The sequence below is a fragment of the Sinocyclocheilus grahami genome, unplaced genomic scaffold, assembly GCF_001515645.1.
Source record: "Sinocyclocheilus grahami isolate Dianchi unplaced genomic scaffold, SAMN03320097.WGS_v1.1 scaffold1726.1, whole genome shotgun sequence".
Lineage (NCBI taxonomy): Eukaryota > Metazoa > Chordata > Actinopteri > Cypriniformes > Cyprinidae > Sinocyclocheilus > Sinocyclocheilus grahami.
This window is the reverse complement of record NW_015506905.1, coordinates 117,576-141,383: the sequence shown is the minus strand read 5'-3', so window position 1 is coordinate 141,383 and position 23,808 is coordinate 117,576. Positions and strand designations below refer to the sequence as shown.

At 38.2% G+C, this 23,808-nt stretch overlaps 1 protein-coding gene across 1 annotated transcript; it reads right to left on the bottom strand.

Annotated features, from left to right (window-relative positions):
* Positions 1-2,143: 2,143 nt before the first annotated feature.
* On the bottom strand, positions 2,144-22,418 carry LOC107572266 (complement C3-like). The gene is made up of 41 exons (XM_016258689.1): positions 22,399-22,418; positions 22,138-22,333; positions 21,829-21,991; positions 21,669-21,742; positions 21,400-21,488; positions 20,318-20,400; positions 20,125-20,212; positions 19,843-19,948; positions 19,542-19,662; positions 19,310-19,425; positions 19,058-19,204; positions 18,730-18,933; positions 17,654-17,845; positions 17,423-17,578; positions 17,186-17,315; positions 16,995-17,066; positions 15,377-15,571; positions 15,050-15,164; positions 14,877-14,968; positions 14,520-14,659; positions 14,209-14,418; positions 13,887-13,944; positions 13,207-13,293; positions 12,921-13,124; positions 12,760-12,835; positions 12,498-12,657; positions 11,156-11,251; positions 10,876-11,026; positions 10,300-10,463; positions 9,995-10,153; positions 7,199-7,258; positions 7,019-7,109; positions 6,613-6,661; positions 6,434-6,524; positions 5,868-5,957; positions 5,464-5,569; positions 4,679-4,768; positions 4,483-4,563; positions 4,277-4,360; positions 2,696-2,831; positions 2,144-2,541 (listed from the first exon to the last, which is right to left on the bottom strand). Exons 1-41 carry the CDS (start codon positions 22,416-22,418, stop codon positions 2,403-2,405), a joined length of 4,881 nt encoding a protein of 1,626 aa, XP_016114175.1. The 3' UTR covers positions 2,144-2,402.
* Positions 22,419-23,808: the final 1,390 nt, after the last annotated feature.

The window sequence follows — 23,808 nt, the reverse complement described above, 5'->3', positions numbered from 1 at the left end:
TGGAGTCCAGCTCCAGTTTCTTCTGACTCAAAGAGCTGAAGTTGTCCTGTAACTGGCTTTTCTCAGCTGCGAGGCGCAACGTGATGTAAACAAACAACACTTCATGCAATATCATTCATGTCGCAATTTATTGTTATGTCAGACCATTAAGACATATGCATTACACTGACTGGTTCACCAGTATCATATTTTATGTTCACCTGCGAATATTAGCTTGAATACAAACAGCTTTCCTGCTGTTAACAGGACATAGTGTTTAACTAATCACCTATCTGAACAATCGGACCAGTGCTGCTTCCTCAATAAAGTTGATCATTCTCATGTGTTTTAAGCCTTGTCAGTTTAAATATTAAAGTGTTTTAAGCCATTCAAGCGTGAGACAGCACAAAATAGATTTCAATGTGGTACTTACACGCTGTGATAGACCTTTTCTGAAAGAGATTTAAATGCGGTACTCACACATTGTGATAGATCATTTCTGTTCGCGCCGGCGGTGCCACACACACACACAAAGCCACAGCTGGGCTTGGACAGCACGTGAGTAGGCTACCAAATTGAGCTTTCTTTCGCGCCTTCATCAGCAAATGCACACAAAAGCACGCCAGAATGACAGTGTTGAGGAGTTTCCACGTAAACGAGTATTGTTTCCGATCCGCACTTTACCCCAAACCAGCAGGTTCATGACTTCTTCAACCCCTAATACTGCTCGGTCCCATTGCCGTATTGGCTCAAATGCATAGGCAATTACATTTATTATGGACTCAACAGTGCTTTCAAGTTCGTCTTCCTCCATTTCAAAACAAACGTGTGTTCAAATGTAAAGAATTGCTTGTATTACTTCACTGGCCAACGGAGCGAACCAACCCTGTGACGTCACACGCGGTGGTACTGAAAGATGGCGGCGCCCTTGCTCCAAAAGCTATGACAAAACAACCTTTTTTCTTTAAAATGGTTACATTAATCATATATAACATTAATGCTATATATTTTTTTATTAAAATGTAAGTTATTTTCCTAAATAATGTAAACTTGACTGACTGCTTCATTTCCACTTTAAGGAATATGTTCACTATTACAAAGATCTTAAAGTGCACTCCTGAACATATGCATATGACTTCTGCATCACACTACACTTACTCTTACTGTGGTTTCGAGCTCTTGCTTCAGTGTAGCTGATTTTCCGATCCTTGTTTGCATAAGTATCTCCATCTCTGTCCAGTCCCATCTCATTGTACTTGCTGCAAGTCTCGTGGTTGTCATTTTTATAAACACTCACTAGTTCCATGATCACTTCTCTTCAGCTGTGGACCTCGGGAGGACGAGTGCAGGGTTTAATATAGAGAACTTCCCCTAGAATTTACATACTGCTGACTGTCAAACTTTGATGAACTGTACAGCTTCTCAACAAAAATGTTGGGTTCAAGGAATCCCCCCTCATTTATTTCGCAAAAACTTCATTTTAACCTGGGGCCAAACTCGACTGTAAAAAAAAAACTATTTTTCTTACTGGTCTTATAGTTATATTAAATGCATCTATTTTAATACAACATATGTTTCTGTAAAAATATAGAGTTGTTGTTTTTTTCTTAGTGACAAACAGCAAAGCTCATTATGCCACTTTCTTTATATACTGGTGAATATCAGTAAAATAATTCTTGTCTTCATTGTGGATTTTTGTGAATTTGCTTTCAAATCTTAAAACAACTACAGAAGTCTTTTATATAATAGGCCTACATCACACTTTTTTTAAAACAGCATAGAGAAGCATTAAAAATTTACTTGTTACTGCATGTGCACTCATTCCACAAAGTTCATTCTGATATTTATATACCAGTATGCTCAGTGTCACTATGAGGTGATGAACTACAGACTGATGTGCTGTGCTATACATAAATGCACATTTCTCTCCAAAAATAAGGATGCTATTTTGCTTACTTTTATTTGATTTTAACTTTAAATCCTGCTGAGCTTGAATAATTGGAAAACTGAACTTAAGGTTACTCTGAAGTAAACATTACAATCAAGCATCTGATTTTTTAAAAAAATTGCATATCGCCATCCATAATAAATCAGTAGGCTACTTTCAAAAATTAGTTGTTTTGGAATAGTGAATAAGGAGATGATCAGAACAGAGGATCTTGCTTAACCATATTTATTATGGAAATTTGCTTAGACATGCATGTGCCCCAAACACCTTAAGAATGGTGGTGTAAGCAAGTCATGCTTAGGTATGCATTAATCATAGCTGAATAACAGGATAATTGCGAAAAAAAAAAGCAACAGTCAAAATTAACTCATAACTCATGTATTACATACATTTAAAGTTGAAAATGAAGCTATACTGATTTTCTGTTTCATTTAGTCACTGAGCATCTCAAAGCAATAGTCTGGCATTTGACTTATTAGCTGCAGCCGAAGCGCAGATCCTGCTGGAGACTCAACATGCCGTTGTATTTTTCTTTGAGTTCTTCGCTAGTCTTGCTCTCCTCCAAATTGGGCCAGAACTCCAGCCATGTCCTCTCGCCCAGTGCATACTGACCGCTGGGAGACATCAGAGGAATTTTACTTAAAAGAGACTGTTTGTATACATTTGACCATTCTAAAGTATTTCATATTTCAAGCTCTGTTATTAATACAGATGCACATTCACAGATCAGGGCACACACACTTTGGATCACAGGTCAAATGTACTTACATTCTGCCCTCCAGTTGGACATCATCAGCCTGGCCCATGATCAGATAGCTCTCACCTCGCTTCAGATCCAAAGCTTCTTTGCAAGAGATCTGTAAGGAGAAGGTACGCTGCTCCCCCTCCACGTCGATTTCTGGACCTACACAAATTCATGTGTATGACATGTGACATGTTCTCTCTCTTGCTCGGAGTTATCACTGACACATGGCAAAAAATCACCAGTGTCTGGTAAGATAAAGACCATTAAAGTTCAAATCTTAAAACAACTACAGAAGTCTTTTATATAATAGGCCTACATTACAATTTTTTTAAAACAGCATAGAGAAGCATTAAAAATTTACTTGTTACTGCATGTGCACTCATTCCACAAAGTTCATTCTGACATTTATATACCAGTATGCTCAGTGTCACTATGAGGTGATGAACTACAGACTGATGTGCTGTGCTATACATAAATGCACATTTCTCTCCAAAAATAAGGATGCTATTTTGCTTACTTTTATTTGATTTTAACTTTAAATCCTGCTGAGCTTGAATAATTGGAAAACTGAACTTAAGGTTACTCTGAAGTAAACATTACAATCAAGCATCTGATTTTTTTAAAAAATTGCATATCGCCATCCATAATAAATCAGTAGGCTACTTTCAAAAATTAGTTGTTTTGGAATAGTATATGAAAGCGAAACTACTTTGTTTGGCCTTCCAAAAGAGGACACAACTAGAAATCAGTGGTAAAGTTGTATTTACAGCAATGTTCCAGAACAGTTCAACCCAAATATTCAGATTTTATGGAGGATGGGGACTGTTTCCTGAACCAGTAGCCTACAGTAGCCTGTGGCACAAAGGCTGTTTCTATAAAGTTGGGCAGTTTGGCCAACTTTGCAAGGACAGTCTGGCGCTTCTGACTCACATCCTAGAAGTACGTTTTTTATATTTAAATAATTTGCCAATAATGATTCAAACGTGAGTTTTGAGCAGTGTAGAGTAGCGCTTGTTGTTTCTCTGATCACAAATGCAGACATGGTTTTATATTTATGCAGTGTGATACGCAATGCAATGTTTAAAAAGACAGTATAAGTCATTATAATCAGTAATTATGTCCCCACTGGATGCAACAAATGCCTAGTTTATAATGGGTTTTAATGGTTTTGTCTCGTTGCTTCGGACGGACACGGCATCACAGTATGGTGAGGGGCGTAACATTTCCGTCACACGCTTGAGGCATTCGGCCAATCACAACGCACTGGATAGCTGGCCAATCACAGCACACCTCGCTTTTTCAGACCGATGAGCTTTGTAAAAATCGACATGTTTCAGAAAGGCGGGGCATAGAGGAGAAACAATAATGTACATTATATGGAAAATAATGTGTTTTTTTAACCTTAAACCGCATAAGCACATTTCATTACACCAAATAATGTTATTTTTAGCAGCATCATATGACCCCTTTAAGACCAGACGTGAGTAGCTTGTTTTGTATGGATTGAACTTATACATTTATCAGAAGAACATCTGTAAATCACTTTGCACCTTACTGCTGAAATAAGCATAACATTAAAATGACAGAAGAGTGAGGAGTTATACCTGTTTTGAGGGCAAGTTCAATCCTCACATCGTAATAGACTGTTAAGGCATCCTCATGTTCTCTCAAAACAACAGCTTTATAAACTGTAGAAATTGATTAGATTAATGTAGCATCTTACTGATCACGACATTAACTAATAATTACAGTATATATGAAAAAAACTCACTCATTGCACCAAAACATGCACACACACATAATAAATTACCGTAATTTATTTTAGGATCACAGGCTTTCTTATTACGGTGAGCCTCAAGAATTTTCTCCTTCTTTTGAAGGCTGCAGTTTTCTGTTTCAGCAATGGAAAGAAAAATTAACCTGCTGTAGATTAAAGGTATAACTTTATATGTCTTCTTTGCACTTTATTTTTTTTTTGGAATTATTATTACACTGAAACACGCTACCTTCGGCACACTGACACACATCGTTCTTACAGATTTTCTGAAAAGCTCCTTCCTTCCTGGTGGGATGATAAAACCTCACACAGCGATTTTCTAAACATGGAAGAATGACATGGGTCAAGTAATGTTCATTGTCCTGCAGCATCAGAAATATTAAAGTAGTCAGCCGTGAAAATAATGTCAAAACAAGTCAAATACAATATAAAGTGTCAGTGGCTCATTGAGATTTTTTTTTTTAGAATTTGTGTAATAAATTTGTTTATATATTTTTAATGAATAAAGATTGTTGTTTAATAATGATTCAGTGGCTATGTTTATTTTAATAGATTTACGCTGGAATACTTTTTGCAACAACTTTATTGGATGCTAATACCATAGCCAATGGGGAAAACATATGTAAATAGGGGCGGGAACACAGTGCGCTCTGTGAAGAGCAGAGTGAAGAGAGAAATGTTTAGTGACATGGTGGTTTCAAATGGCAAACAAGACCATTCTAAATGTAATTCTACTCACATTTTTTCTTTTTCCAGTAACAGAGTACCAAACAAGCACACACACATGCGCAAGCGCAACCTCCACAATGACCATTTAAACGGTAATGGTTATTAGTTTCTTTACTTGCCCAAATCAAAAAGAAGCCACTCCCAGATCTCATGTTCCTCATTCAATGTAAGTGTATGGGATTTCTTTTTTTTGTTTTTATAAATATGTTTGGCCTGTCGCATTGTCAGACTAAAAAGGCAAGTGCGATTGCTTAACACACGTTTGCATGCACATCAGCTTCATACCTATAGAGTAGTATTCATATACAGTGACTGCTGCTGGTTGAAGGAAGCCTCCATTCATTATTCTGTGCAGCCGGAATGAAATCCTATCTTCCCTGGTATGAGAAATCTGCAGAGAGTGTTAAATGCAGACAGCAGTCACCTTATAGTAAGCATGCAGGTGTGTGTGTGTGTGCACTTGCAGATGTATTTGTGTTACCCCAAATCATTTTAATATTAACAGATAATATTAATAGAATTGATGTAGTCATTCTCACAGTAATTACTAATTATAGTAGTTAGGACTATATGTCCTGTTCTCTTGATAATAGCCACACTAAGCCTTTGGTAATGATGGCACCATTTTTTGTTTTTTACATTACAACACTTTTATATTAGTGTTTTCAATGTAAAACTGAGACAGACACCTTGTCCAGGTAGAGGATGAGGGATCCTCGCTCTGAAAGCTGCTTGTTCATCTCAAATTTCTGAATCATCCTGTCATGTCCAGTTGACAGCTACAAAAAGAAACAAGTTAGTATTGGAACGTTTGACAATGTGGCCACTGTAACATCCAGTGGAGCACGGAGTATGTAATTTGTGAGAAAATCAAGCAAAAAATTACACCAAGAATGTCAGGAAAAAGCAATATTAATACAACCCACCTTTGCACTAATGGTATGTTTTAATATACTAAAATGTTGTTCTTGCTATAGTTATAATATACAATATTATAATAGAACATAGTTATTATAATACAACATAGTTGTGATTTAAAATTATTACATAACAGAAAGAGTTTGCTACCACAGTTTGCACAGTTGGTGTACATAGAGTCTGTGTTTCTCAACTTTTTTGTAGTGGAAAAAAAGCAGTTTGTTGGGACTAACACTATATGCACATTGCAATTAAACACACCTGAAGTTCTTAATTTCATTTTGTCAAAAGCAAATGTGAATAATGCAAATGTGAATCATAGAAATGTGATTCATACCGCCTTAAGATCATTCTCATCCACAACAAATCCTGTCAGTAATGATATGTCCAATATAGACATGGTGGCGTCTCTGTCAGCAGACAGATATCTGTGGAGTCATCAAAGCAAATGTGAGATTTCTTTAGCTCTACTGGCACAGCAAAAATAAGGGGTTCAGAAAGATCTCCAAAACTCACCTGGTATTTATAATGAGTTTGTAACTCTCAGTTGCTCCTTGATATGTTACTAAAAAAAGAAGAAGATACATTTCCTGTTATTTTCCATATTTGTTATAATTCATGTGCCAAATAAATAAATGTGAATAAAGATAGTAATGGTCAATTATTACAACAGGTAAGGCATATTCCAACCCAAAAAATAGCAAACTTTTGTTTCATTATATATATAATATTTTGTTTTGAATCAAGAAAATGAAGCCAATTTTAGGACCATCAAGATTTCACATTTTACAATTACACATTTTTAATGAAATAAAAAGTATTACAACATTTCGCACTGTAAGCAAAAGGGCTTCATTTTCCTTTTTATGCAAAACATAACCACCAAATGACAACAGTGACAGAGCTGCATTAAATTATTAACCTTTATTAGCCTTTTCAAAAGCCAAAGCAAGCTCAAAGTTCTTGCAAGTACTTTTGCTTTCTTTTGGTTTTGCATAGTACTCAGTCACAACCTGCAGAGGAGAAAACAACACAAAACACAATTAAAGACAGTATATAAGGTCCGATTTATCTCCGATTATTGCTTTCTTCAGTCACTCACAGTTACAGAGGTCTCTCCAGAACCCTTGGCACTGATAGTGATATGCCTGTTGGATGGAATCTGTTGATAAAATAAGCTTAGGATCATTGTTGATAATTTAGGCTTTATATCTTCGAGACTCTTATAGCCTTTTGACATTTGCATATAATTTACAGACTTGGCCCCACATTCTACATTTATATTGGTGCTAAATTGCCAATGCCCCCCCCCCCCAACTATCAAAAATATGCTAAATAGATCAACTCTCTGGTCTCCCCATTGGACTTCAAAGGCATTCCAGTGAGAAGCCAGTCACGCTCGGGACATAGTTAGCGAACTACCCTCATGCTCACAATAACGCACATACATAAAGACATGTTATTTATTTAGACTATAATTAATCGTTTACAAATGTATCTGGTATATGCATGTGTTTGTATGTTTCCCTATTACATTAGCCTACTTACCACTCGTTATTTGTATTAGTTAAACTCTAAATGCTTATATTCAGGTGTATGAATGTATCTCTTGTTTAATATCTTCTAGATACTTCTCTTTTGGTATCAAAATGATCTGGTCTTTATTCCTCAAACAATGATGCACACTATGTGATCGTGAAATGCATCATACTATGTGTACTATATTTTGGGTAAAACTGCACCAATCCTCCAGACAAGCAATAAACATGCAAATGGTCCATAAATGGAGACAAAGAAAACTTATCCCGCTCAAAAATTCACGCCTGGTATTGGCTATTCCATCCAAAGGTGGGTGTGACTAGGAACTATTAAAAGACTCTAACTCAGATTAATCATTGTTTAAACCTTTCTTCTTGAGACGGACACTCTCCGGGACTCTTCAAGACTCTCCTCTTGAGTTTGACTTTCCTGCAGTTTTACCTTCAAGAAACTTTGTTGATTCACTGTGGACTCTCTGATCTTCAGAAGAACCAGACAAAGGTCTCCAGCTCACTTCTAACGAACTCATCAAGAACCTCCGTCTTCCACCGCATCCGGACTCTTGTTGCAGCAACAAAGCCAATGCAAGTAACCGTTCCAACTATTTAGATGCGTGTCCAAGTTTAGGCCCCTTTATCAAGGTGATTTTTGAAGATAATTTTTGATTCTCTGATGATTCTCATTGGGCTGTGGTTAATTGATGTTAAATACTGCCATTCTTTTGTTCTTCTCTCTCTCTTTCCTTACTTTCCTTCATTCTGTATATATGTGTTTTGCTTAGTTTAGTTGTATGTTAGCTATAGTTTCATGTATTAAATCCCTTATATTCACAATTGATTGTCTCTGTGTGCTGCTCACAATTCGGGGTCACTGAATGTTGCTACATGTTAAATTACTGCTAATACTGCATAAAGTAGGAAAGCTATTCTTCCTTGGTCAGGAAAATAATCTTTCCTAGAATTGATAAATAATTACATTGCCTGCTTTGTGGATGGGACCGATCAAATAATTGTAATATTGATTCTGTTACAGTTAATTCTAAGATCTAATCTAAACATTTATTATTAATCATAACCAGTTATAATTAATTATAAATATTTCCCCTTTGAGATAATTTGCTACATAATAATAAGAATAAGAATAAATACATTATATATAATTTTTTTCATCTTGATAAAATATATCAAATGTAGCGGAGTAATATTAGATTGAAAAATAGAAGTTTAATCTTAAACCAGGTATACATCAAAGATCGTCGCTCATACAATATGTTGTGACTTGTTGCATTAAAGAGATAGTTCACCCAAAAATGAAATTTCTGTCATTAATTACTCACCTTCATGTCCAAACCTGTAAGACCTTCAATCATCTTTGGAACACAAATTAACATATTTTTGATGCATTCCGTGAGCTCGCTGACCTTCCCATAGACATCAAGGATCCTTACATGATCAAGGCTCAGAAACGTAACAAGGAGATAGTTAAAATAATCCATGTGACATCAGTGGTTCAACTGTAATTTTATGAAGTTATGAGAATACTTTTTGTGCACAAAGAAAACAAAAATGACAACTTTATTCAACAATCTGTCTTCTCTGCGTCACCCTATAGCACCATTTTGGAGAGTATCACATACAAAATGTAAATTTTTGGGTGAACTATCCCTTTAACTTGGTGTATAGTCTTAACTGCATAAATGAAATATAGATTAATCCTTGTTAAAGTCCTTGTTTGATTAACATTAATGAAACAGACAGCACCAGGTATATTAGGCTGTGGGCACTTTAAGACCTAATACACCAATCCACTGTAATGAAACACATTAGTTCTTATCAACTGTTGATATTCTCTTTAGAGGTGTCGAAATTAATCATTTCTACGATGCATCGCGATGCAGACGTGGACGATTCGGTATCGGTTCAGTAATAGACCATAACCGATTATAATGTACTGACGCTTTTCTGACGTCATTTGTCGCATACGTGGAAGGAGGCGAGACGCGAGTGCGAGTAATTAAAAATGCTCCAACTACTTTAAAAGCCGACATCTGGGCACATTTCGGCTTTTATGAACAAGCTGGTAAGCACGACCTGGAAAAGACACACGCTATTTATTGACAAAATTTTATACGTGTGAAGTAAAATTTAAAATTGAGGATGCAGTGCATCATCAATGCATCGTGATATCGAATTGAACTGAATCGATGACATGATAATCGTAATTGAACCAAACGTGAGACCAGTGTAGGTTCACACCCCTAATTCTCTTAAGACATAACCGACTGTACTTAACTGTTGATGTTCACTTAAGAGATAACTGACCGTGTTTAAGTGAATACTTACTTTCGGCACAAACTCACCTTTTCTGTTTGTGCGAGATAAGAGTTGTCTTTGCTGAACTTCCACACAATCGGCTGCCGGCTGCCATCCACTTGGATCGTCATCTCCAGGTCTAACTGCCTTATTTCTTTCATTTGAATCCTGTACTCCGCTACGGCCTGAAACACCATGATGGTGGCCTGGGATGGAGGAGACAAGTTTGAACGGATGTGTAGGCTTCACCTTTTTGGTCTTAAATTGTTTATGGTCTTTTCTTAAATGTTGCATATTGAACATGTGGACAGATGTGCAATGCAGATGTGCATGCTGGATGTAGACTACAAACCTGAGTCGTGCCATATCCTCCACTGTACTGCCTCTGGTTGTTGAGCCAGTTTACGATGGGAGCTGCACTCTGAAAGTCTTGAGCTTTTACGAGAGCCAAAAGCGCATAGGCCGAAGCCTCTAAAGTAAAGCTACTGCTTTCAGGGACAGGCCAGTGACTTTCATCTGTTTGAGAATAATTTAATTATGTTTTGTTTGTAAAGTGCTTTTCAACATACAGATTGTTTCAAAGCATCTACACTTTTTGTTAATGGAGAGCAAATGTGAAAAACAATCAGCTTTTATACTTGTTGACTTTTAGTTTTATATTGTATCGTCATTGTTGATTTGTTTATGCCAGTCATCATTCATTTCATTATAAGCTTGTATCTTTAGTCTTTATTGAACGTAATGTAATGTAAATGTAATGTTGTTATGCAATCATTTAGGCAAGTACAACAAGAAATATTAATGCTGTTAGGGTGAAATGGGTGCAGCACTGACATTTAAGCACAGATAAACAGACAACGCACATTATTTTCTGAACAGGTTAAATTTACCGTTCACATGAATTCAACAGAAATGGCTGTATCTTTACCTGCAGAGGCTTTTCTCAATAGGACTTGTTTGTCAAGTGCATTTTCATTGGCAAGAGCATAAGATGTCATTGCCACTGCGTAAGGATTTGTCAGAAGATGTAACTGAGATCTGAGGTACACAATGGCCTTATGTATGCTACTGTCAAGACTCTAAAGAAAAAAAATTGATTGGAGAGAATAAATTACATGGAGTTGCATTACAAATATATACAAATTGAGCTAGAAACACGTTAGCTTTTTCAAGCGTTTCATTTTAACTCAAAGACTAGCAGGACCTACTGAGATTTGGCCGGCACAAATGCTTTTCCCCTCCTGCAGGGCAATGAGCACAAAAGCCGTCATGGATGCTTGTGAATTTTCCCCACGTACGTTCCCCTGTGCACAATGATGAAATTGTGATATTAGAAACAATTAAAGGTGCGAGTAAAGGTATGGTCACATTTACCATTGCTCTGTAAAATTTTGTGTGTGAAATCCAGTCATTTCAATGAGAAACGGAGCAATATTGAATTTCACCAAATAAACATCCAGCAACAAAAAAAATCTCCCTATGCGAATTGGTAGCGCTGACCACTAACAAGCTTTCTGGTTGATGTTCGGCGGTGACTTCTGTGTGGGCGGAGACTCAAAACTTAGCAACAAAGCAAAACAGAACCGCATTTGGATAAGTTTCAGTTCAACCCTTCAATTCAATATCATAAAATGATCCATAAAAAGAGGCTGTTTGGACAGCATGTACTTAGGCTAGCTGGTAGAATAGCACTGTATGTTTATTTCATCATCTTTATTACCGTATTTCATTCATGCTATTTTGTCACATTCAGCCCTGTTTGATTTTAAAATGCTTTCTTCATATTCTAGCTTAATCTGCTAAGAAAACAGTCATTCTGTTTGTTTGAACCGAGCAGGAAGAGGACATCAACATAATGCCAGGTTGACGTTGGACATGACGTCGGACAGACGTTGCATTTTATTTGAGAATGAAAATCGGGTTGACCAGTATTTGACGGCAATTTGATGTTGACTTAACATTGGATTTTGGTTACACAACTTAAAAACAGCAAATATCAACGTCAGCTGACGTCGGTATTGGACATCAAATTAACATTGACATTAGACGTTGAATTGACATTGAATTTTGGTCACCCAAAATCACAACCGAAATTTTACCAAATATCAACGTCTTATGACATTGTATGCCTGCTGGGAAGGGTTCAAAACATCAACTTCTAACTCGATGAGTATTTTGTGGTGGGATTATTTGGCCAATGGCAATAGCAGTGTAGGGACATGTTTGAAAACATAGCTTCTTTTAGTCATTGTTGCCCCACATAGAGAAATAAGAGTAGCTTATAGCTTCAAAGTTGCTGCATCAAAATGCCATGATGTTCTGTTCTCATCTCTTATGGGCTTAAGAGTACTTGGAACATAACGCATAAGCTATACGGACTACTTTTTGGCACTTTTGGAGTTTGACTTGAATTTTTCCATTAATGCTCAATTGAAGAAGGAAAGTCGTACAGGTTAAGAACGACATGAAGGTGAGTAAAAGATGAGCAATCTTCATTTTGGGGTGAACTATCACTTCAGTGTTATAGATTTTAAAACAGGTCTCACTCACAGTCATCCCTCCAGTAATTACTGGGGCATCTTCTCTGAAAACACCATCAGGTAACTGCTTGTTCAGTATGAGCCACTTGAGAGCAGAGCAGATCACATTCTGGTCTATGTTTACAATGTTACTGGCCATGGCAAATACTTTAGCAACATATGCTGTCAACCTTTAGGAGAAAAAAAAACAATATTGAGTCTTAATTATGGTGAGATTCTTGAGTAACAGTTTTTATTGACCAAGCAGAAATATTGAGAAATATATTAGTTACCAGGTGCTGCTTGGACGGCTAATATATGCGGCATAGGACCCGTCACTTTTACGATATGCCAGCTGTTGATTGTAACCTGTTCATCAAGACAATAAGAGGGGCATACTATATGAAACAAATGTTTAGGAGCAGAATAGTTGACTTTGCAGTGTTTAGTTTACCTTTCGTGATGTACGTAGCAGCTGTCTGCCTCAGCCCAGCGCTCACGGTGTGCCACTGATTGGTTTTGTCCAAGTAATATGTTGCAATAACAGGCATCGTTAGGCCAATCATGTTCTGCTCGCCACAGCCACCAGGCAGGATAATCAAGGAACCCATGGCCTGACCGCTAATAGCCTTCTCTATTGTTATACTAATTGTATCTCCTGTGCACAAGAGACTGACATACTGGTAAAAACAAGGCCTAATTTTATTTTACAAACTTACAGCAGATACCAGAAGAGTCACCTATTGCGGATATATATGTGATTGCAGGTGTGTTGGGCGCCTGGTCCCTCAGTACAAGGCTCTTGATAACCTCCACATGTTCACCACCTGTTTCAGAAAGACAAGAACTGTACAGTCACACTTCACTCTTATTATTGCATGCAGGACATGAATTTCAATGACTGGTGTGATCGTTATTTAGCATCTGATTGAGGCCAGGAGAGACACTGAGGTTCACCCCAAAATGCTAATTCTGTCATTAATTACTGAAGACCTTCATTCATCTTCAGAACACAAATTAAGATATTTCTGATGAAATCCGAGTGCTCTCTGTCCCTCCCATAGACAGCAAGGATACTGCCACGGTCAAGGCCCAGAAAAGTAGTAAGGACATCGATAAAATAGTCCATGTCACATCAGTGGTTCAACTGTAATTTTATGAAGCTATGAGGATACCTTTGTGCACAACGAAAACAAAATTAATGACTTTATTCATCAAATCTTCTCTAAAATAATGACAGAATTTGCATTTTTGAGTGAACTAACCCTTTAACAACAGGGTCAGAAATTTACCAGGGCTCAAGACAAAAATCATAAAACTCGCAATATTCATAAAACACTGAATGAGAAGAAAACACTTCTAACAACTCCAAAATATTAAGTAAAATACCCATATAAAGGTTTTGTTGGAATCCCCTTACCTTTCTTAGAAGGACTGATTTGTAGATTTTCATTAAGTTTGGTCAAAACGCCTTCAGACTAAAAAAAAATGAAATGAGTGAGTGAGAAAGAGAGAGAGAGAGAGAGAGAACAAAGGGTGTGTGCTATATAGTTCAGATCCGTATGTGAATTCTTAGAAATTAGCAAGGGTGCATGGTTTGCTGTCTTCAAACCTTGAGGAAAGCTGAGGGGAATGAATGTCGGTTCATTTCTTTATGTCATCTTTTGGGTACCGTTTACATTAAACCTACACTCAACAATGAACTGTCTTGTTATTTGATCAAAAAGGTCTCATTTTCTTACCACCACTAGGAGATTTTTCTTCACGCCATCATTCCCACGTCCTGCAGCAGCTGCCTTCACTTCAATGGCGTGGCGTCCCAAAGCTAATGGGACGATGACAAAAGGGACCGATAATGATGATTTAGCATCTACCGTCACAATGGTATGGAACTTTCCTCTCTTGCTAGCCAGGCTGCAGACGTCTTTGGTTTCCATCAGTTCCACACGTACCTACAAGAAGAAATTAAACTCAAATATTCCTTATGACGAAAGGAAGGCTGACAGTGGCATCATGCTGAGGGCCTGTGTGATGGTAAATCATCCAATCTGACCTTTACTGTTCTGCTGTACAAGTTGTGGATAATGGCCTTGATTTCAATTTGCTCATTGCGTATGGCTGAATATGGCAGCTTTAGATCAATAAAGAAGTTCTTCAGCACTGTCATCTCCTGGACATCTGCCACACAGATACCTTTGTAGAGAAAAAAAGAGAGCAACTTCTTAAAGAAGGCATGCATTGCGGTCCAGTGAGACTGAACAGTACAGAGAAAACACACAATGAAATTTTCTGGGGTAATCAACAGCATGCCACAAATACAATACTCAAGATTGGAAATGGCTGTGAATATTCCTTTAATATGAATTGTATGTTTACAACAACAAATTGTGTTTACAACAAGAGTCTGTACCATGAGTGCTGGACAAGCTGATGGCTGTGATTTCCCAGGTTGTTATGGAGTCTTTCAGCTTGAGTCCATCCCTGGGTAAGGTGGTTGTTTGACTAAAAGAGAGATCATCTTTTACTAAAACAGGAGCATCACTGGCTGAGCAATGACTGTTGGAAACTGCAAGTCAAACTCACCACTGGCGGTTCAGTGATGAACATTTGGGTAACACCACTTCCTCCCAAAGCCAACTTTCAGGGAAGAGTGTACGTGTTACAATGTCATCGGAGTTCACAAATTCCTCGCTTTCACCTGAGGGTGAAAATGTGGTTGATATATTTACGCAAAACACAACCAACACTTTTTTACAAAGTATTTTCTGCAAGTGTAGAACCAAAACTTGTGACATCTCTGGGGTAAATTATCCTGCTCAAGACACACCTGAAGCACGATCTGACTCCAAGCAGATTTGCAAGAGTGAGTTTAAGTTGAAATTTGTACACTATTATTGAAAATGCTCTTACTGCGGGCTAGAATCACTTCTTCAACTGACTCTTCGCGATGGGCGGTCATCTCAGTGCAGCAGTGCAGGAAAGCCTGTATGCACTCCTCTCCATCCACAATGAAAGATGCCCGATACTGACAGGTGATGCTAAAATAATCCATATTCTTCAGTCCATCGAAACAGCATTCTCTCTCAATGCCAGAGTATTTGTTCGCTGGAGGTAGATTACATAAAAGATTAGAGTCTCTTGCCGCCACCCACTGTACTAACTGACAGCCTGAATAGACATTATCACTATTTAGTCAGTGGCTAAATGATAATGGACAGTTACACGTGGTCTGCGGTTGTGAGGATGGTTGGATGTACTGCCAAATTCTCTGAAACGCCTTTATAGACGGCTTATGGTAGAGAAATTAACATTCAATTCACGAGCAACAGCTCTGGTGGACATTCCTGCAGTCAGCATACCAATTGCACGCTCCCTCAAAACCTGCGACATCTGTGGCATTGCGCTGTGTGATAAAACTGCACATTTTAGAGTGGCCTTTTATTGTGGGCAGCCTAAGGCACACCTGTGCAATAATCATGCTGTCTAATCAGCATCTTGATATGCCACACCTGTGAGGTGGATGAATTATCTCGGCAAAGGAGAAGTGCTCACTAACACAGATTTAGACAGATTTGTGAACAATATTTGAGAGAAATAGGCCTTTTCATGAGTTCAACTCGTGAAAAATGGGGGCAAAAACAAAAGTGTTGCGTCTATAATTTTGTTCAGTGTATATTCACATAGGAAACCATTATTTTATATTTCACAATATTACTTATTTTTTCTGTATTTTTGATTAAATAAATACAGCCTTGAGGAGCATAAGAGACTCATAACTGATTTTGAATGGCAGTGTATATATAAAAAGCTATATTAATGCGTCACTTGACACAGCACACACACATTCGCACACAAATCAGAGCACAGAAACTTGTGGTCTGCGGCCCGCTGCCCCGCGACTTCCATTAATAAAATAGTTTTGATACTGGATCGCTACATTACATTACTCAACATCAAGGAGGTAAAATCGCTGTTTTTAAGTAACTAATCTCACAGCTCCATTTTTTTTGTAGAAAGAGATGCACAGATGCATGTAATTCACAAACGCAACTTTCATCTCTCTCTCTCTCTCTCTCTCTCTCTCTCAAAATGGCCATATTTCTAATGTAAAAATCAGTTGACTAATATTAAATGATTTGCAACTTCCATATCTTACCTCACGGTCTTGTTTCAATGTTAAACTGACACTTTGTGCTGGAAATCACGCTCTGCTTCTGTGAAAGGTAAACCCCGCCTACTTTGATTTGATTGGCCAGCTCAATTATTGTGACATCAGCCTGCCGCTGAAGAAATAACTTTTAAACTTTAAAGGTTTTTGTCATCCTAACCTTGTCCATGTCTGCCTATTGGAGTGAGGCAGATCAGTGCAAGAATTTCAAATATGGGGGGGGGGGCAGTTTGGCCACTTTTAATTATTGGGGACATATTTAATGTCAATGGTGGTTATGGCCCTGCTATAACTGCTTTTTAGCTATACCTTGATCAATCAATCGAACAATTGTTTAAAAATGGCTTGCATCTTTCTTACATAGAGACCGCAGGAGATCCCATAAGGTTAGATCTCGTCTTTTTCTTCGTGATGAAGATTGGCATTCAGCATCTGGAAAAGAACAACATCAATAGTGGAGATTAATTCCTTGACAGGTTATAAAAATCAGGTTATAAAAGTCTGTATATTGATCTTTTTGAACATGTCAGAAAAAAAAATTATGCAAGTACTTGTCCTGACGCCAGTGCCTCCAGCAGAGCTGGACTCAAACAGCAAGCCGGCATCACTGAAGACTTGCATACTGTCTTTTCCACCTCCTGCTGTGCAGCCAATGTCATGTGACTCAACAACATCCCAGATCTGTTGGGGAAAGACACAAGTCAAAGAGAAAAAAGGCAATATATTCAGGTAAGAAAATGTTACCTCTTTTCTGTTCCAATGGTAAGATTAAATTCTCATCTACAAACCTTTGTTTGAGTTATCCTGTTCTTGTTGTTCAGAACATAGACGCCTTTATCCACAGCCACCAACCCAACTTTAGCCCCAGGATCTCCTGTTATTCTCAGGCCAAAGTCTTCACCGGGGTCATAGACATTGACTGGATCGTGAACTTCCACTTTAAGCTGGGAGATCAAAGAACATCGATCAACATTACAAACTAAGATTTATTCACAGAGTTGTCACCAGGGCTGAATTACCGTTCCCATGCATGTGTCCTTTACGTCAACCCAGACTGAATCAGACACCACCTCAGACGTGCCCACATGGTAATAAGCCACAAAGCGGAAGGACGGCAACATGTCTTTGGTTACAGGCAGAGACAGAGACACTAGAGTTTGTCCTCTTCGCATAAACCTGTCTGCTTGAACGATCTGACCTTTACTTAAGATCTGAAAATGAGGCAGATTAAAAAACTCTGAATACATTTACAACATTTAACAAACCACATAAGAACAGACTGCATGAATACAGGCCTCCTGTAGCAAATCAATGCGTTTTTGTAAGAAAAATATCCATATTTAAAACGATATATACACCGTTCTTTCACTTCTGCTAACTGTCGTAGGCAGAAGCTGTTCCTGCAGATGACGTAGGACGTATGCGTAGCTTAAGCGCCGATGATTAGGGACAAATGCAAATGCGTGATGGAGAGACAGTAAAACAAATCGCCGGTCACAAATCAGAAGCACAAAACGAGGATTTGTAAAGAAAAACGTCAAAGGATTTCGATTAAAGCCAAGAGGAGACTGGTTTTCCTTTGGCAAAGTAAGGAAACTTTGCTTCCTTTGCTCCTGTAAACAATCGTTGGTTTTCGCGAGACTCACACGTGCATGCTCTGTTTGTACGTCCTGCGTCATCCTCCGGAAAGGCAGTCTCTCGTAAACGCGTGTACGAAAGTTAGCGCAAGTTACACAAAACTGTTTATAAGGTTTTAAATATGGATTTTTTTGTTTTTTACAAAAATGCATCGATTCACTACAGGAGGCCTTTATTCAACCCCCGGAGCCGTGTGATGCGCATTTTAACATGGTTAGATGCGCTTTATTTGACTACTTTTGGACTGTTGAACAAAAACACCCGCCCATGCTATTATAAAGCTTGGAAGAGCAAGAACAATTTTTAATATAACTCTGATTGGATTCGTCTGAATGAAGAAAGTCATATACACCTAGGATGCCTTGAGGGTGTGTAAAACATGGGCTAATTTTCATTTTTGGGTGAACTAACCCTTTAATAACATCTCTTCTTGAATCATGGTATGACTGTCACTCACCATGTAGGTGAAATCTTGATCTCTCACTCCTGGACTTCTTCCCAAGTTCAGACTGACTTTCATTTGATCACCGATCTGAAGCTCTGCAGCTCCGATGCCGATGTGCAGGTAGTTGTTGGAGCCGTCTTTGGGCTTGTAGGCCTGAGCCGTCATCTTCTTCACTGCCTGCTGTTCGTCACTTAATTGTGGAACTTTGGTCTTTACCTGGAAAGAATAAACATATTGTTTTCTAATGTGATGTGAACAATATGCTTCACTGCTTGTTTAACATCTGTTAACTGATCTAGTTTTTACTAGATCACCAGTGAAACTGACAGGCAGGTCTTACAGTTATCTCCAGTGTAGAAGATCCTCCCGGAGTGTTGACAGTAACTTTCGCAATGCCGTTGTCTTTTGTTTGACCTCTGACCCCTCCAGGATTGACCTCCACTTGTACATTTTTAGCAGGTGTTTGGTCAGGATTTGTTACGTAGACCTTTTTGCAAAACCCAGACCAAAAAATATGGAATGCAGTAAGCATTTTTTTTTACTCCCAAAAAGTTTCCAGTAAGTTATGTTTTTTTATGTTAAAATTTTATACCGAGACATCGAAGGGCATTCCAGGTTTGAAGAAGTGTGGTGTTTTTTTGAAGTGGATGGTGTACGGTGACGTTACAATCTGAAGGCCTTTCTTGTGTGCTTCCACCATTTCACTGCCTGAAACATATGATCATAATCAGAAATGCAATCATGCAAATGACATGTTTTGATGCCTAAAAATATAAATTTTGTTGTCCAGCAAGAAGGTTCATCAGACTTTGTGTAGTTCTTACCAGACTCGGTTAACACACTCACTGTAACGTACAGTGACTGGCCGACAAGCTGCATGATGTTTGGGAAGGTCTGCAGGATGTGTTTTCTTCTCAGCTCGGCTGTTCCACTTCCATCCCAGATCTGACATTCAACATAAAATGAACACATAAAATCGTGGGTTTTACGGTGTTCATGAGGGCCACATTTGCACTTCCTTTTGCATTTTTCAAAAAATGGTTCATAAATGGGGCAAGTAATTGTAAAATCTGATATCAGTCTGGTGTTTTCATAGATACATGTATATGTATGTGTATGTAGTACCTGCACTCTCTGTAAGGAGCCTGGTATACTTATCTTCCCTTTATCTTCAGTCACCACACCAAATACAACAAATCCATGACCATTGACTGTCTCCCCAAACAGATACCTTCAGGATATACACACTTAGGGTGTTTTTTTACAGTACCATTGAGAAATTTTAACCAAGGTATGTTATAGACTTTTCATTAAGACCAAATCATATCAACTTATGACAAGCATCCGATGACCCCTTTCAGCTATTAGAAACATGCATATAGCCATAACACAACAAAGGTACTGTACTTGGCTTTGATATCAACTGATAGACTGTCATCGTTCACGTAGAAGAAGGCTTTCTGTGGACTCAAAGAGACCTCGAAGCTGGGCAGGACTGCAGGAGGAACAGGAAGAAGCTGAGTTGATATCAGCGGATTGCAGATGTTACGGGTTTATCTTTGCGTAATGTTGTTTCGTAACAGCTCGCAGAGACACCTACCGTATTCTTTGACTTCAAACACACTAGAGAAGTTCTTCTGTGGGCTGTTCTGGTGCCACGCCACGAGTTTCCACAAGCCTGGGCTATTTGGACACCAGACGAAAAGATCATTATCTGTCATTTCACAGTCTTATTGAAAGATCTTTGTATTCTATCTTTCAGAGGTAAACCCTAATTTTTGTAATTTCTTAATTTTTCATGTTAACTAAAGTACATGTTAGTTTAAACAATACTTTTCATTAGAAAGGGACGTTTAAAATACAATTTTAAATAAAAGCACACAGGCACTCGTTCTCACCCAGTGTTGGGGAAAGTTACTTTTAAAAGTAATGCATTACAATATTGCGTTACTCCATAAAAAAGTAACTAATTACGTTACTTAGTTACTTTTTATGGAAAGTAATGCGTTACGTTACTTTTGCATTACTTTTTAAATCTGGACAGGGCTTGCTTGTTTGTTTTTAAAATAAAAAAGTTATATTTTTGGCAAATATAAAAGCCTTTTCACACCAAAAGGGAAATGAATAAGCCTCAGGCTGAAGGGAAAGTACATTTATGTCCGTACAGTAGAATGCAGAAGAAGACATTTCATCACCATTTCAGCAATAAAAAAAACACAAATGTTTGTCTAGAGTAATTTGTGCTTATTAGTACAGCTGAACTGGATCATCGAAGGTCAGAAGCAAAGACATTGGTTTATAGAATGGGATTAAATACATAAAGCATATTTGTGTTGTTTAACATTTAATTATTGCAGGTTTGCGTCATATTCTGAGTTGCATTATTTTTATTAATTTTGAGGAATACTGAATCTGTTTTTTTGTGTGTGAGTGAGATGAATTAATGCATATTCATATTTATTTAGAACTACAGTAACATCCTCTGATTTCTCTCGACATGGGGACAGGAGAGCTGTCAATCAATAAATAGAAAAAAAAGTAACTTGCGTTGCTTATTTCAAAAAGTAACTCAGATATTCTCTTGTAAATTAAAAAGTAATGCGTTACTTTACTAGTTACTTGAAAAAAGTAATCTGATTACGTAACTCGCGTTACTTGTAATATATTACCCCCAACACTCACCTAGCTGGATCCGTCAGGCTGAAGGTTCCTGACACCAATCCTCCACCGGGATAAACAGATTTGCTCTCAAGGCTGATGCCATCAGGTGTCTGCCAACATTAAAGATGTCGAAACGTTTATAAATATGCATTAAAACGTGAACACATACAGCTAAACACATTCACAAAAAGTACAATAGCGTGGAGTACAAAAGTCTCCACAAAGAGACAAAAATCTGGCATGTTTTGCACCTTGTTGTACTTTATTACACAGACGGAGGACATATTTACCAAGATCTCCACTCTGACGCCACTTTCCACAGGCTGTGTCATGCCTGGACTCAGTGCAAACACCCGGTAATAAACTACAGGGAGAAGACAAGCATTAGAAGAGCATCTTGGTGTGAGAACTATGATGGAAACAAATGCAGAGCAGCAAATACTAGCACACCTGTGCTGTCTGGAGTGTAGATGGTCTTGTCGGTCTGTAAAACTATGTGTCCAGACTGAAAGATCACCATGACCTTTTTCTCAAGCAGCTTCTGTGGAAACTGGGCTTGCAGGACGGCATATTGCTGCACTCCTTTCTCAAAGGAAAACTCATTTCCGGGTATCTACAGACACGGACAACTGAGAAAAAATGCACTGAAACACAGCAAACTAGCATTCGTTGTGCTAACACTTTACTGTAAAATATGTCTACATTCAAACATTTTTGACAGCCTCCTCCCAAAACACTGGTGTGAGTGGAGCGCCTCACCTCTATCTCGATCAGATCCTGGTAGTTCTTGGCAGGTGTCAGAGTAACCGACGCACTCGTCACTTCACGGCTGTTATCTTTAGGGTTTCTTACTGAGATTTTAACATTCAGACTGGCTCCGGAATAGTCCTGCGCCTCCACGAACACTTTCTCTGGGGACCCCACCTTCAGTATGTTGGGCGCCGAGAGAACGTAGCTGAGCAAAACACATTCATTTAGGAGGAACAGAGGAGCGGTAATGAAACGACAACAGCCGCCAGCCACAGCGAGTCGACGAGCATCGTGCCTGTCTGTTGCTGAAGGGCTCTTAACTAAAGTACCAGATGCTAATTCACAATATATTCATCATCCTGCTCCTCCTCCTTCTCTTCCTCGCTGTCAGTTATTGGGCAAGACGCTTGGAGGGACCTGCGCTATGATTCAGCAGAGGACCATCCTGTGCGATTAAGTTGTGAAATCTTCTCTTTCCTCTTCTCTCTCTCTGGTTCAGAGTGTCACAGCAGCATCACGCTGGGATGGAATCATGTGCTAGTAAATAAATTAGTTGGTTAGTTACTTTTTATATTGTGAAAACAAGTTTTGTGCCCATTGACGCCAATCTAACACCCAGCTTTAGAATTTGTTGTTCTTGGTCGGCGTATGCAAACTCATAGAGAACCTGAAGTTAAATACCACAATTTCTCAATCGATTGAGTTGCTGTTGGTGGGTGTAACACAACCGGATTCATCCACCGTCAGCGGTCTGATCTACAGTAACGATTATAATACAGAGCAGTTTGATCTCGTGTCATTTTCCCCTTTAAGGTTCTGAAAGTTGATGCAGTCATTCTGTCTTTCACAATCATCCACTGAGCCGGTGTTTTGCAAAAACAAATGATCTTAAATCATTCAAACTAAGCTCATCTGAATTAACTTTAAAATTATCATTAAAAGTGTAAATAGACGGAGTCACGTTAAAGTACCTTACACAAATACTCTGTCAGATTGCAGCACAAAGACTTTTAGTTTTGTTTTGCAAATTCAGTGCACATACACTCTAAAAATTGCTGGGTTGTTTCAACCCAATGTTGGGTCAAATATGGACTAACCCAACTGTTGGGTTAAATTTTGGTTACATTTTTAAATGAACTTTTTAACCCAACAGTTGGGTTAGTCCATATTTGACTCAACATTGGGTTGAAACAACCCAGCATTTTTTAGAGTGTACTCTTCTAAAAATTAACTGATTTATTTCCTGAGCGATAGCATAGCAATGATCAGTAGCATTTTCAGTGCTGGGTAGCAATTTATAACATGTACTCTCGATTTTGTAATCAGATTCCAAACAAAATACTACACTCTAAAAAATGCTGGGTTAAATTCAACCCAGTGCTGGGAAAAAAGGGACAAACCCAGCAATTGGGTTGTTTTGACACAGCAGTTGGGTTACTACCCAGAAGGTTGAGTTAAACATTTAACCCAACCGCTGGGCCAAAACAACCCAATTGCTGGGTTTGTCCCTATTTTACCCAGCACTGGGTTGAATTTAACCCAGCATTTTTTAGATTGTAGGCTACTTGTAATTAGATTGTTGTCACACCCCTTTGGACTTTTCTGTTTTTATTCCTCATGTGTTCTGTGACCCAGTTTTCCCTCATGTTTGATTGTGTCATTAAGTCCAGGTGTGTCTGG

Bases quoted from the DNA above. Each gene is read 5' to 3' on its own strand.
- LOC107572266 (XM_016258689.1), bottom strand. From the start codon at position 22,418: ATGCTCGTCGACTCGCTGTG. The intron at 19,426-19,541 runs GTAAGAACTACA...CATATGTTTCAG, and splicing joins GAGTGTGTTAACCGAGTCTG to GCAGTGAAATGGTGGAAGCA. The intron at 4,564-4,678 runs GTAGCGTGTTTC...TTGCTGAAACAG, and splicing joins TGTGTGTCAGTGTGCCGAAG to AAAACTGCAGCCTTCAAAAG.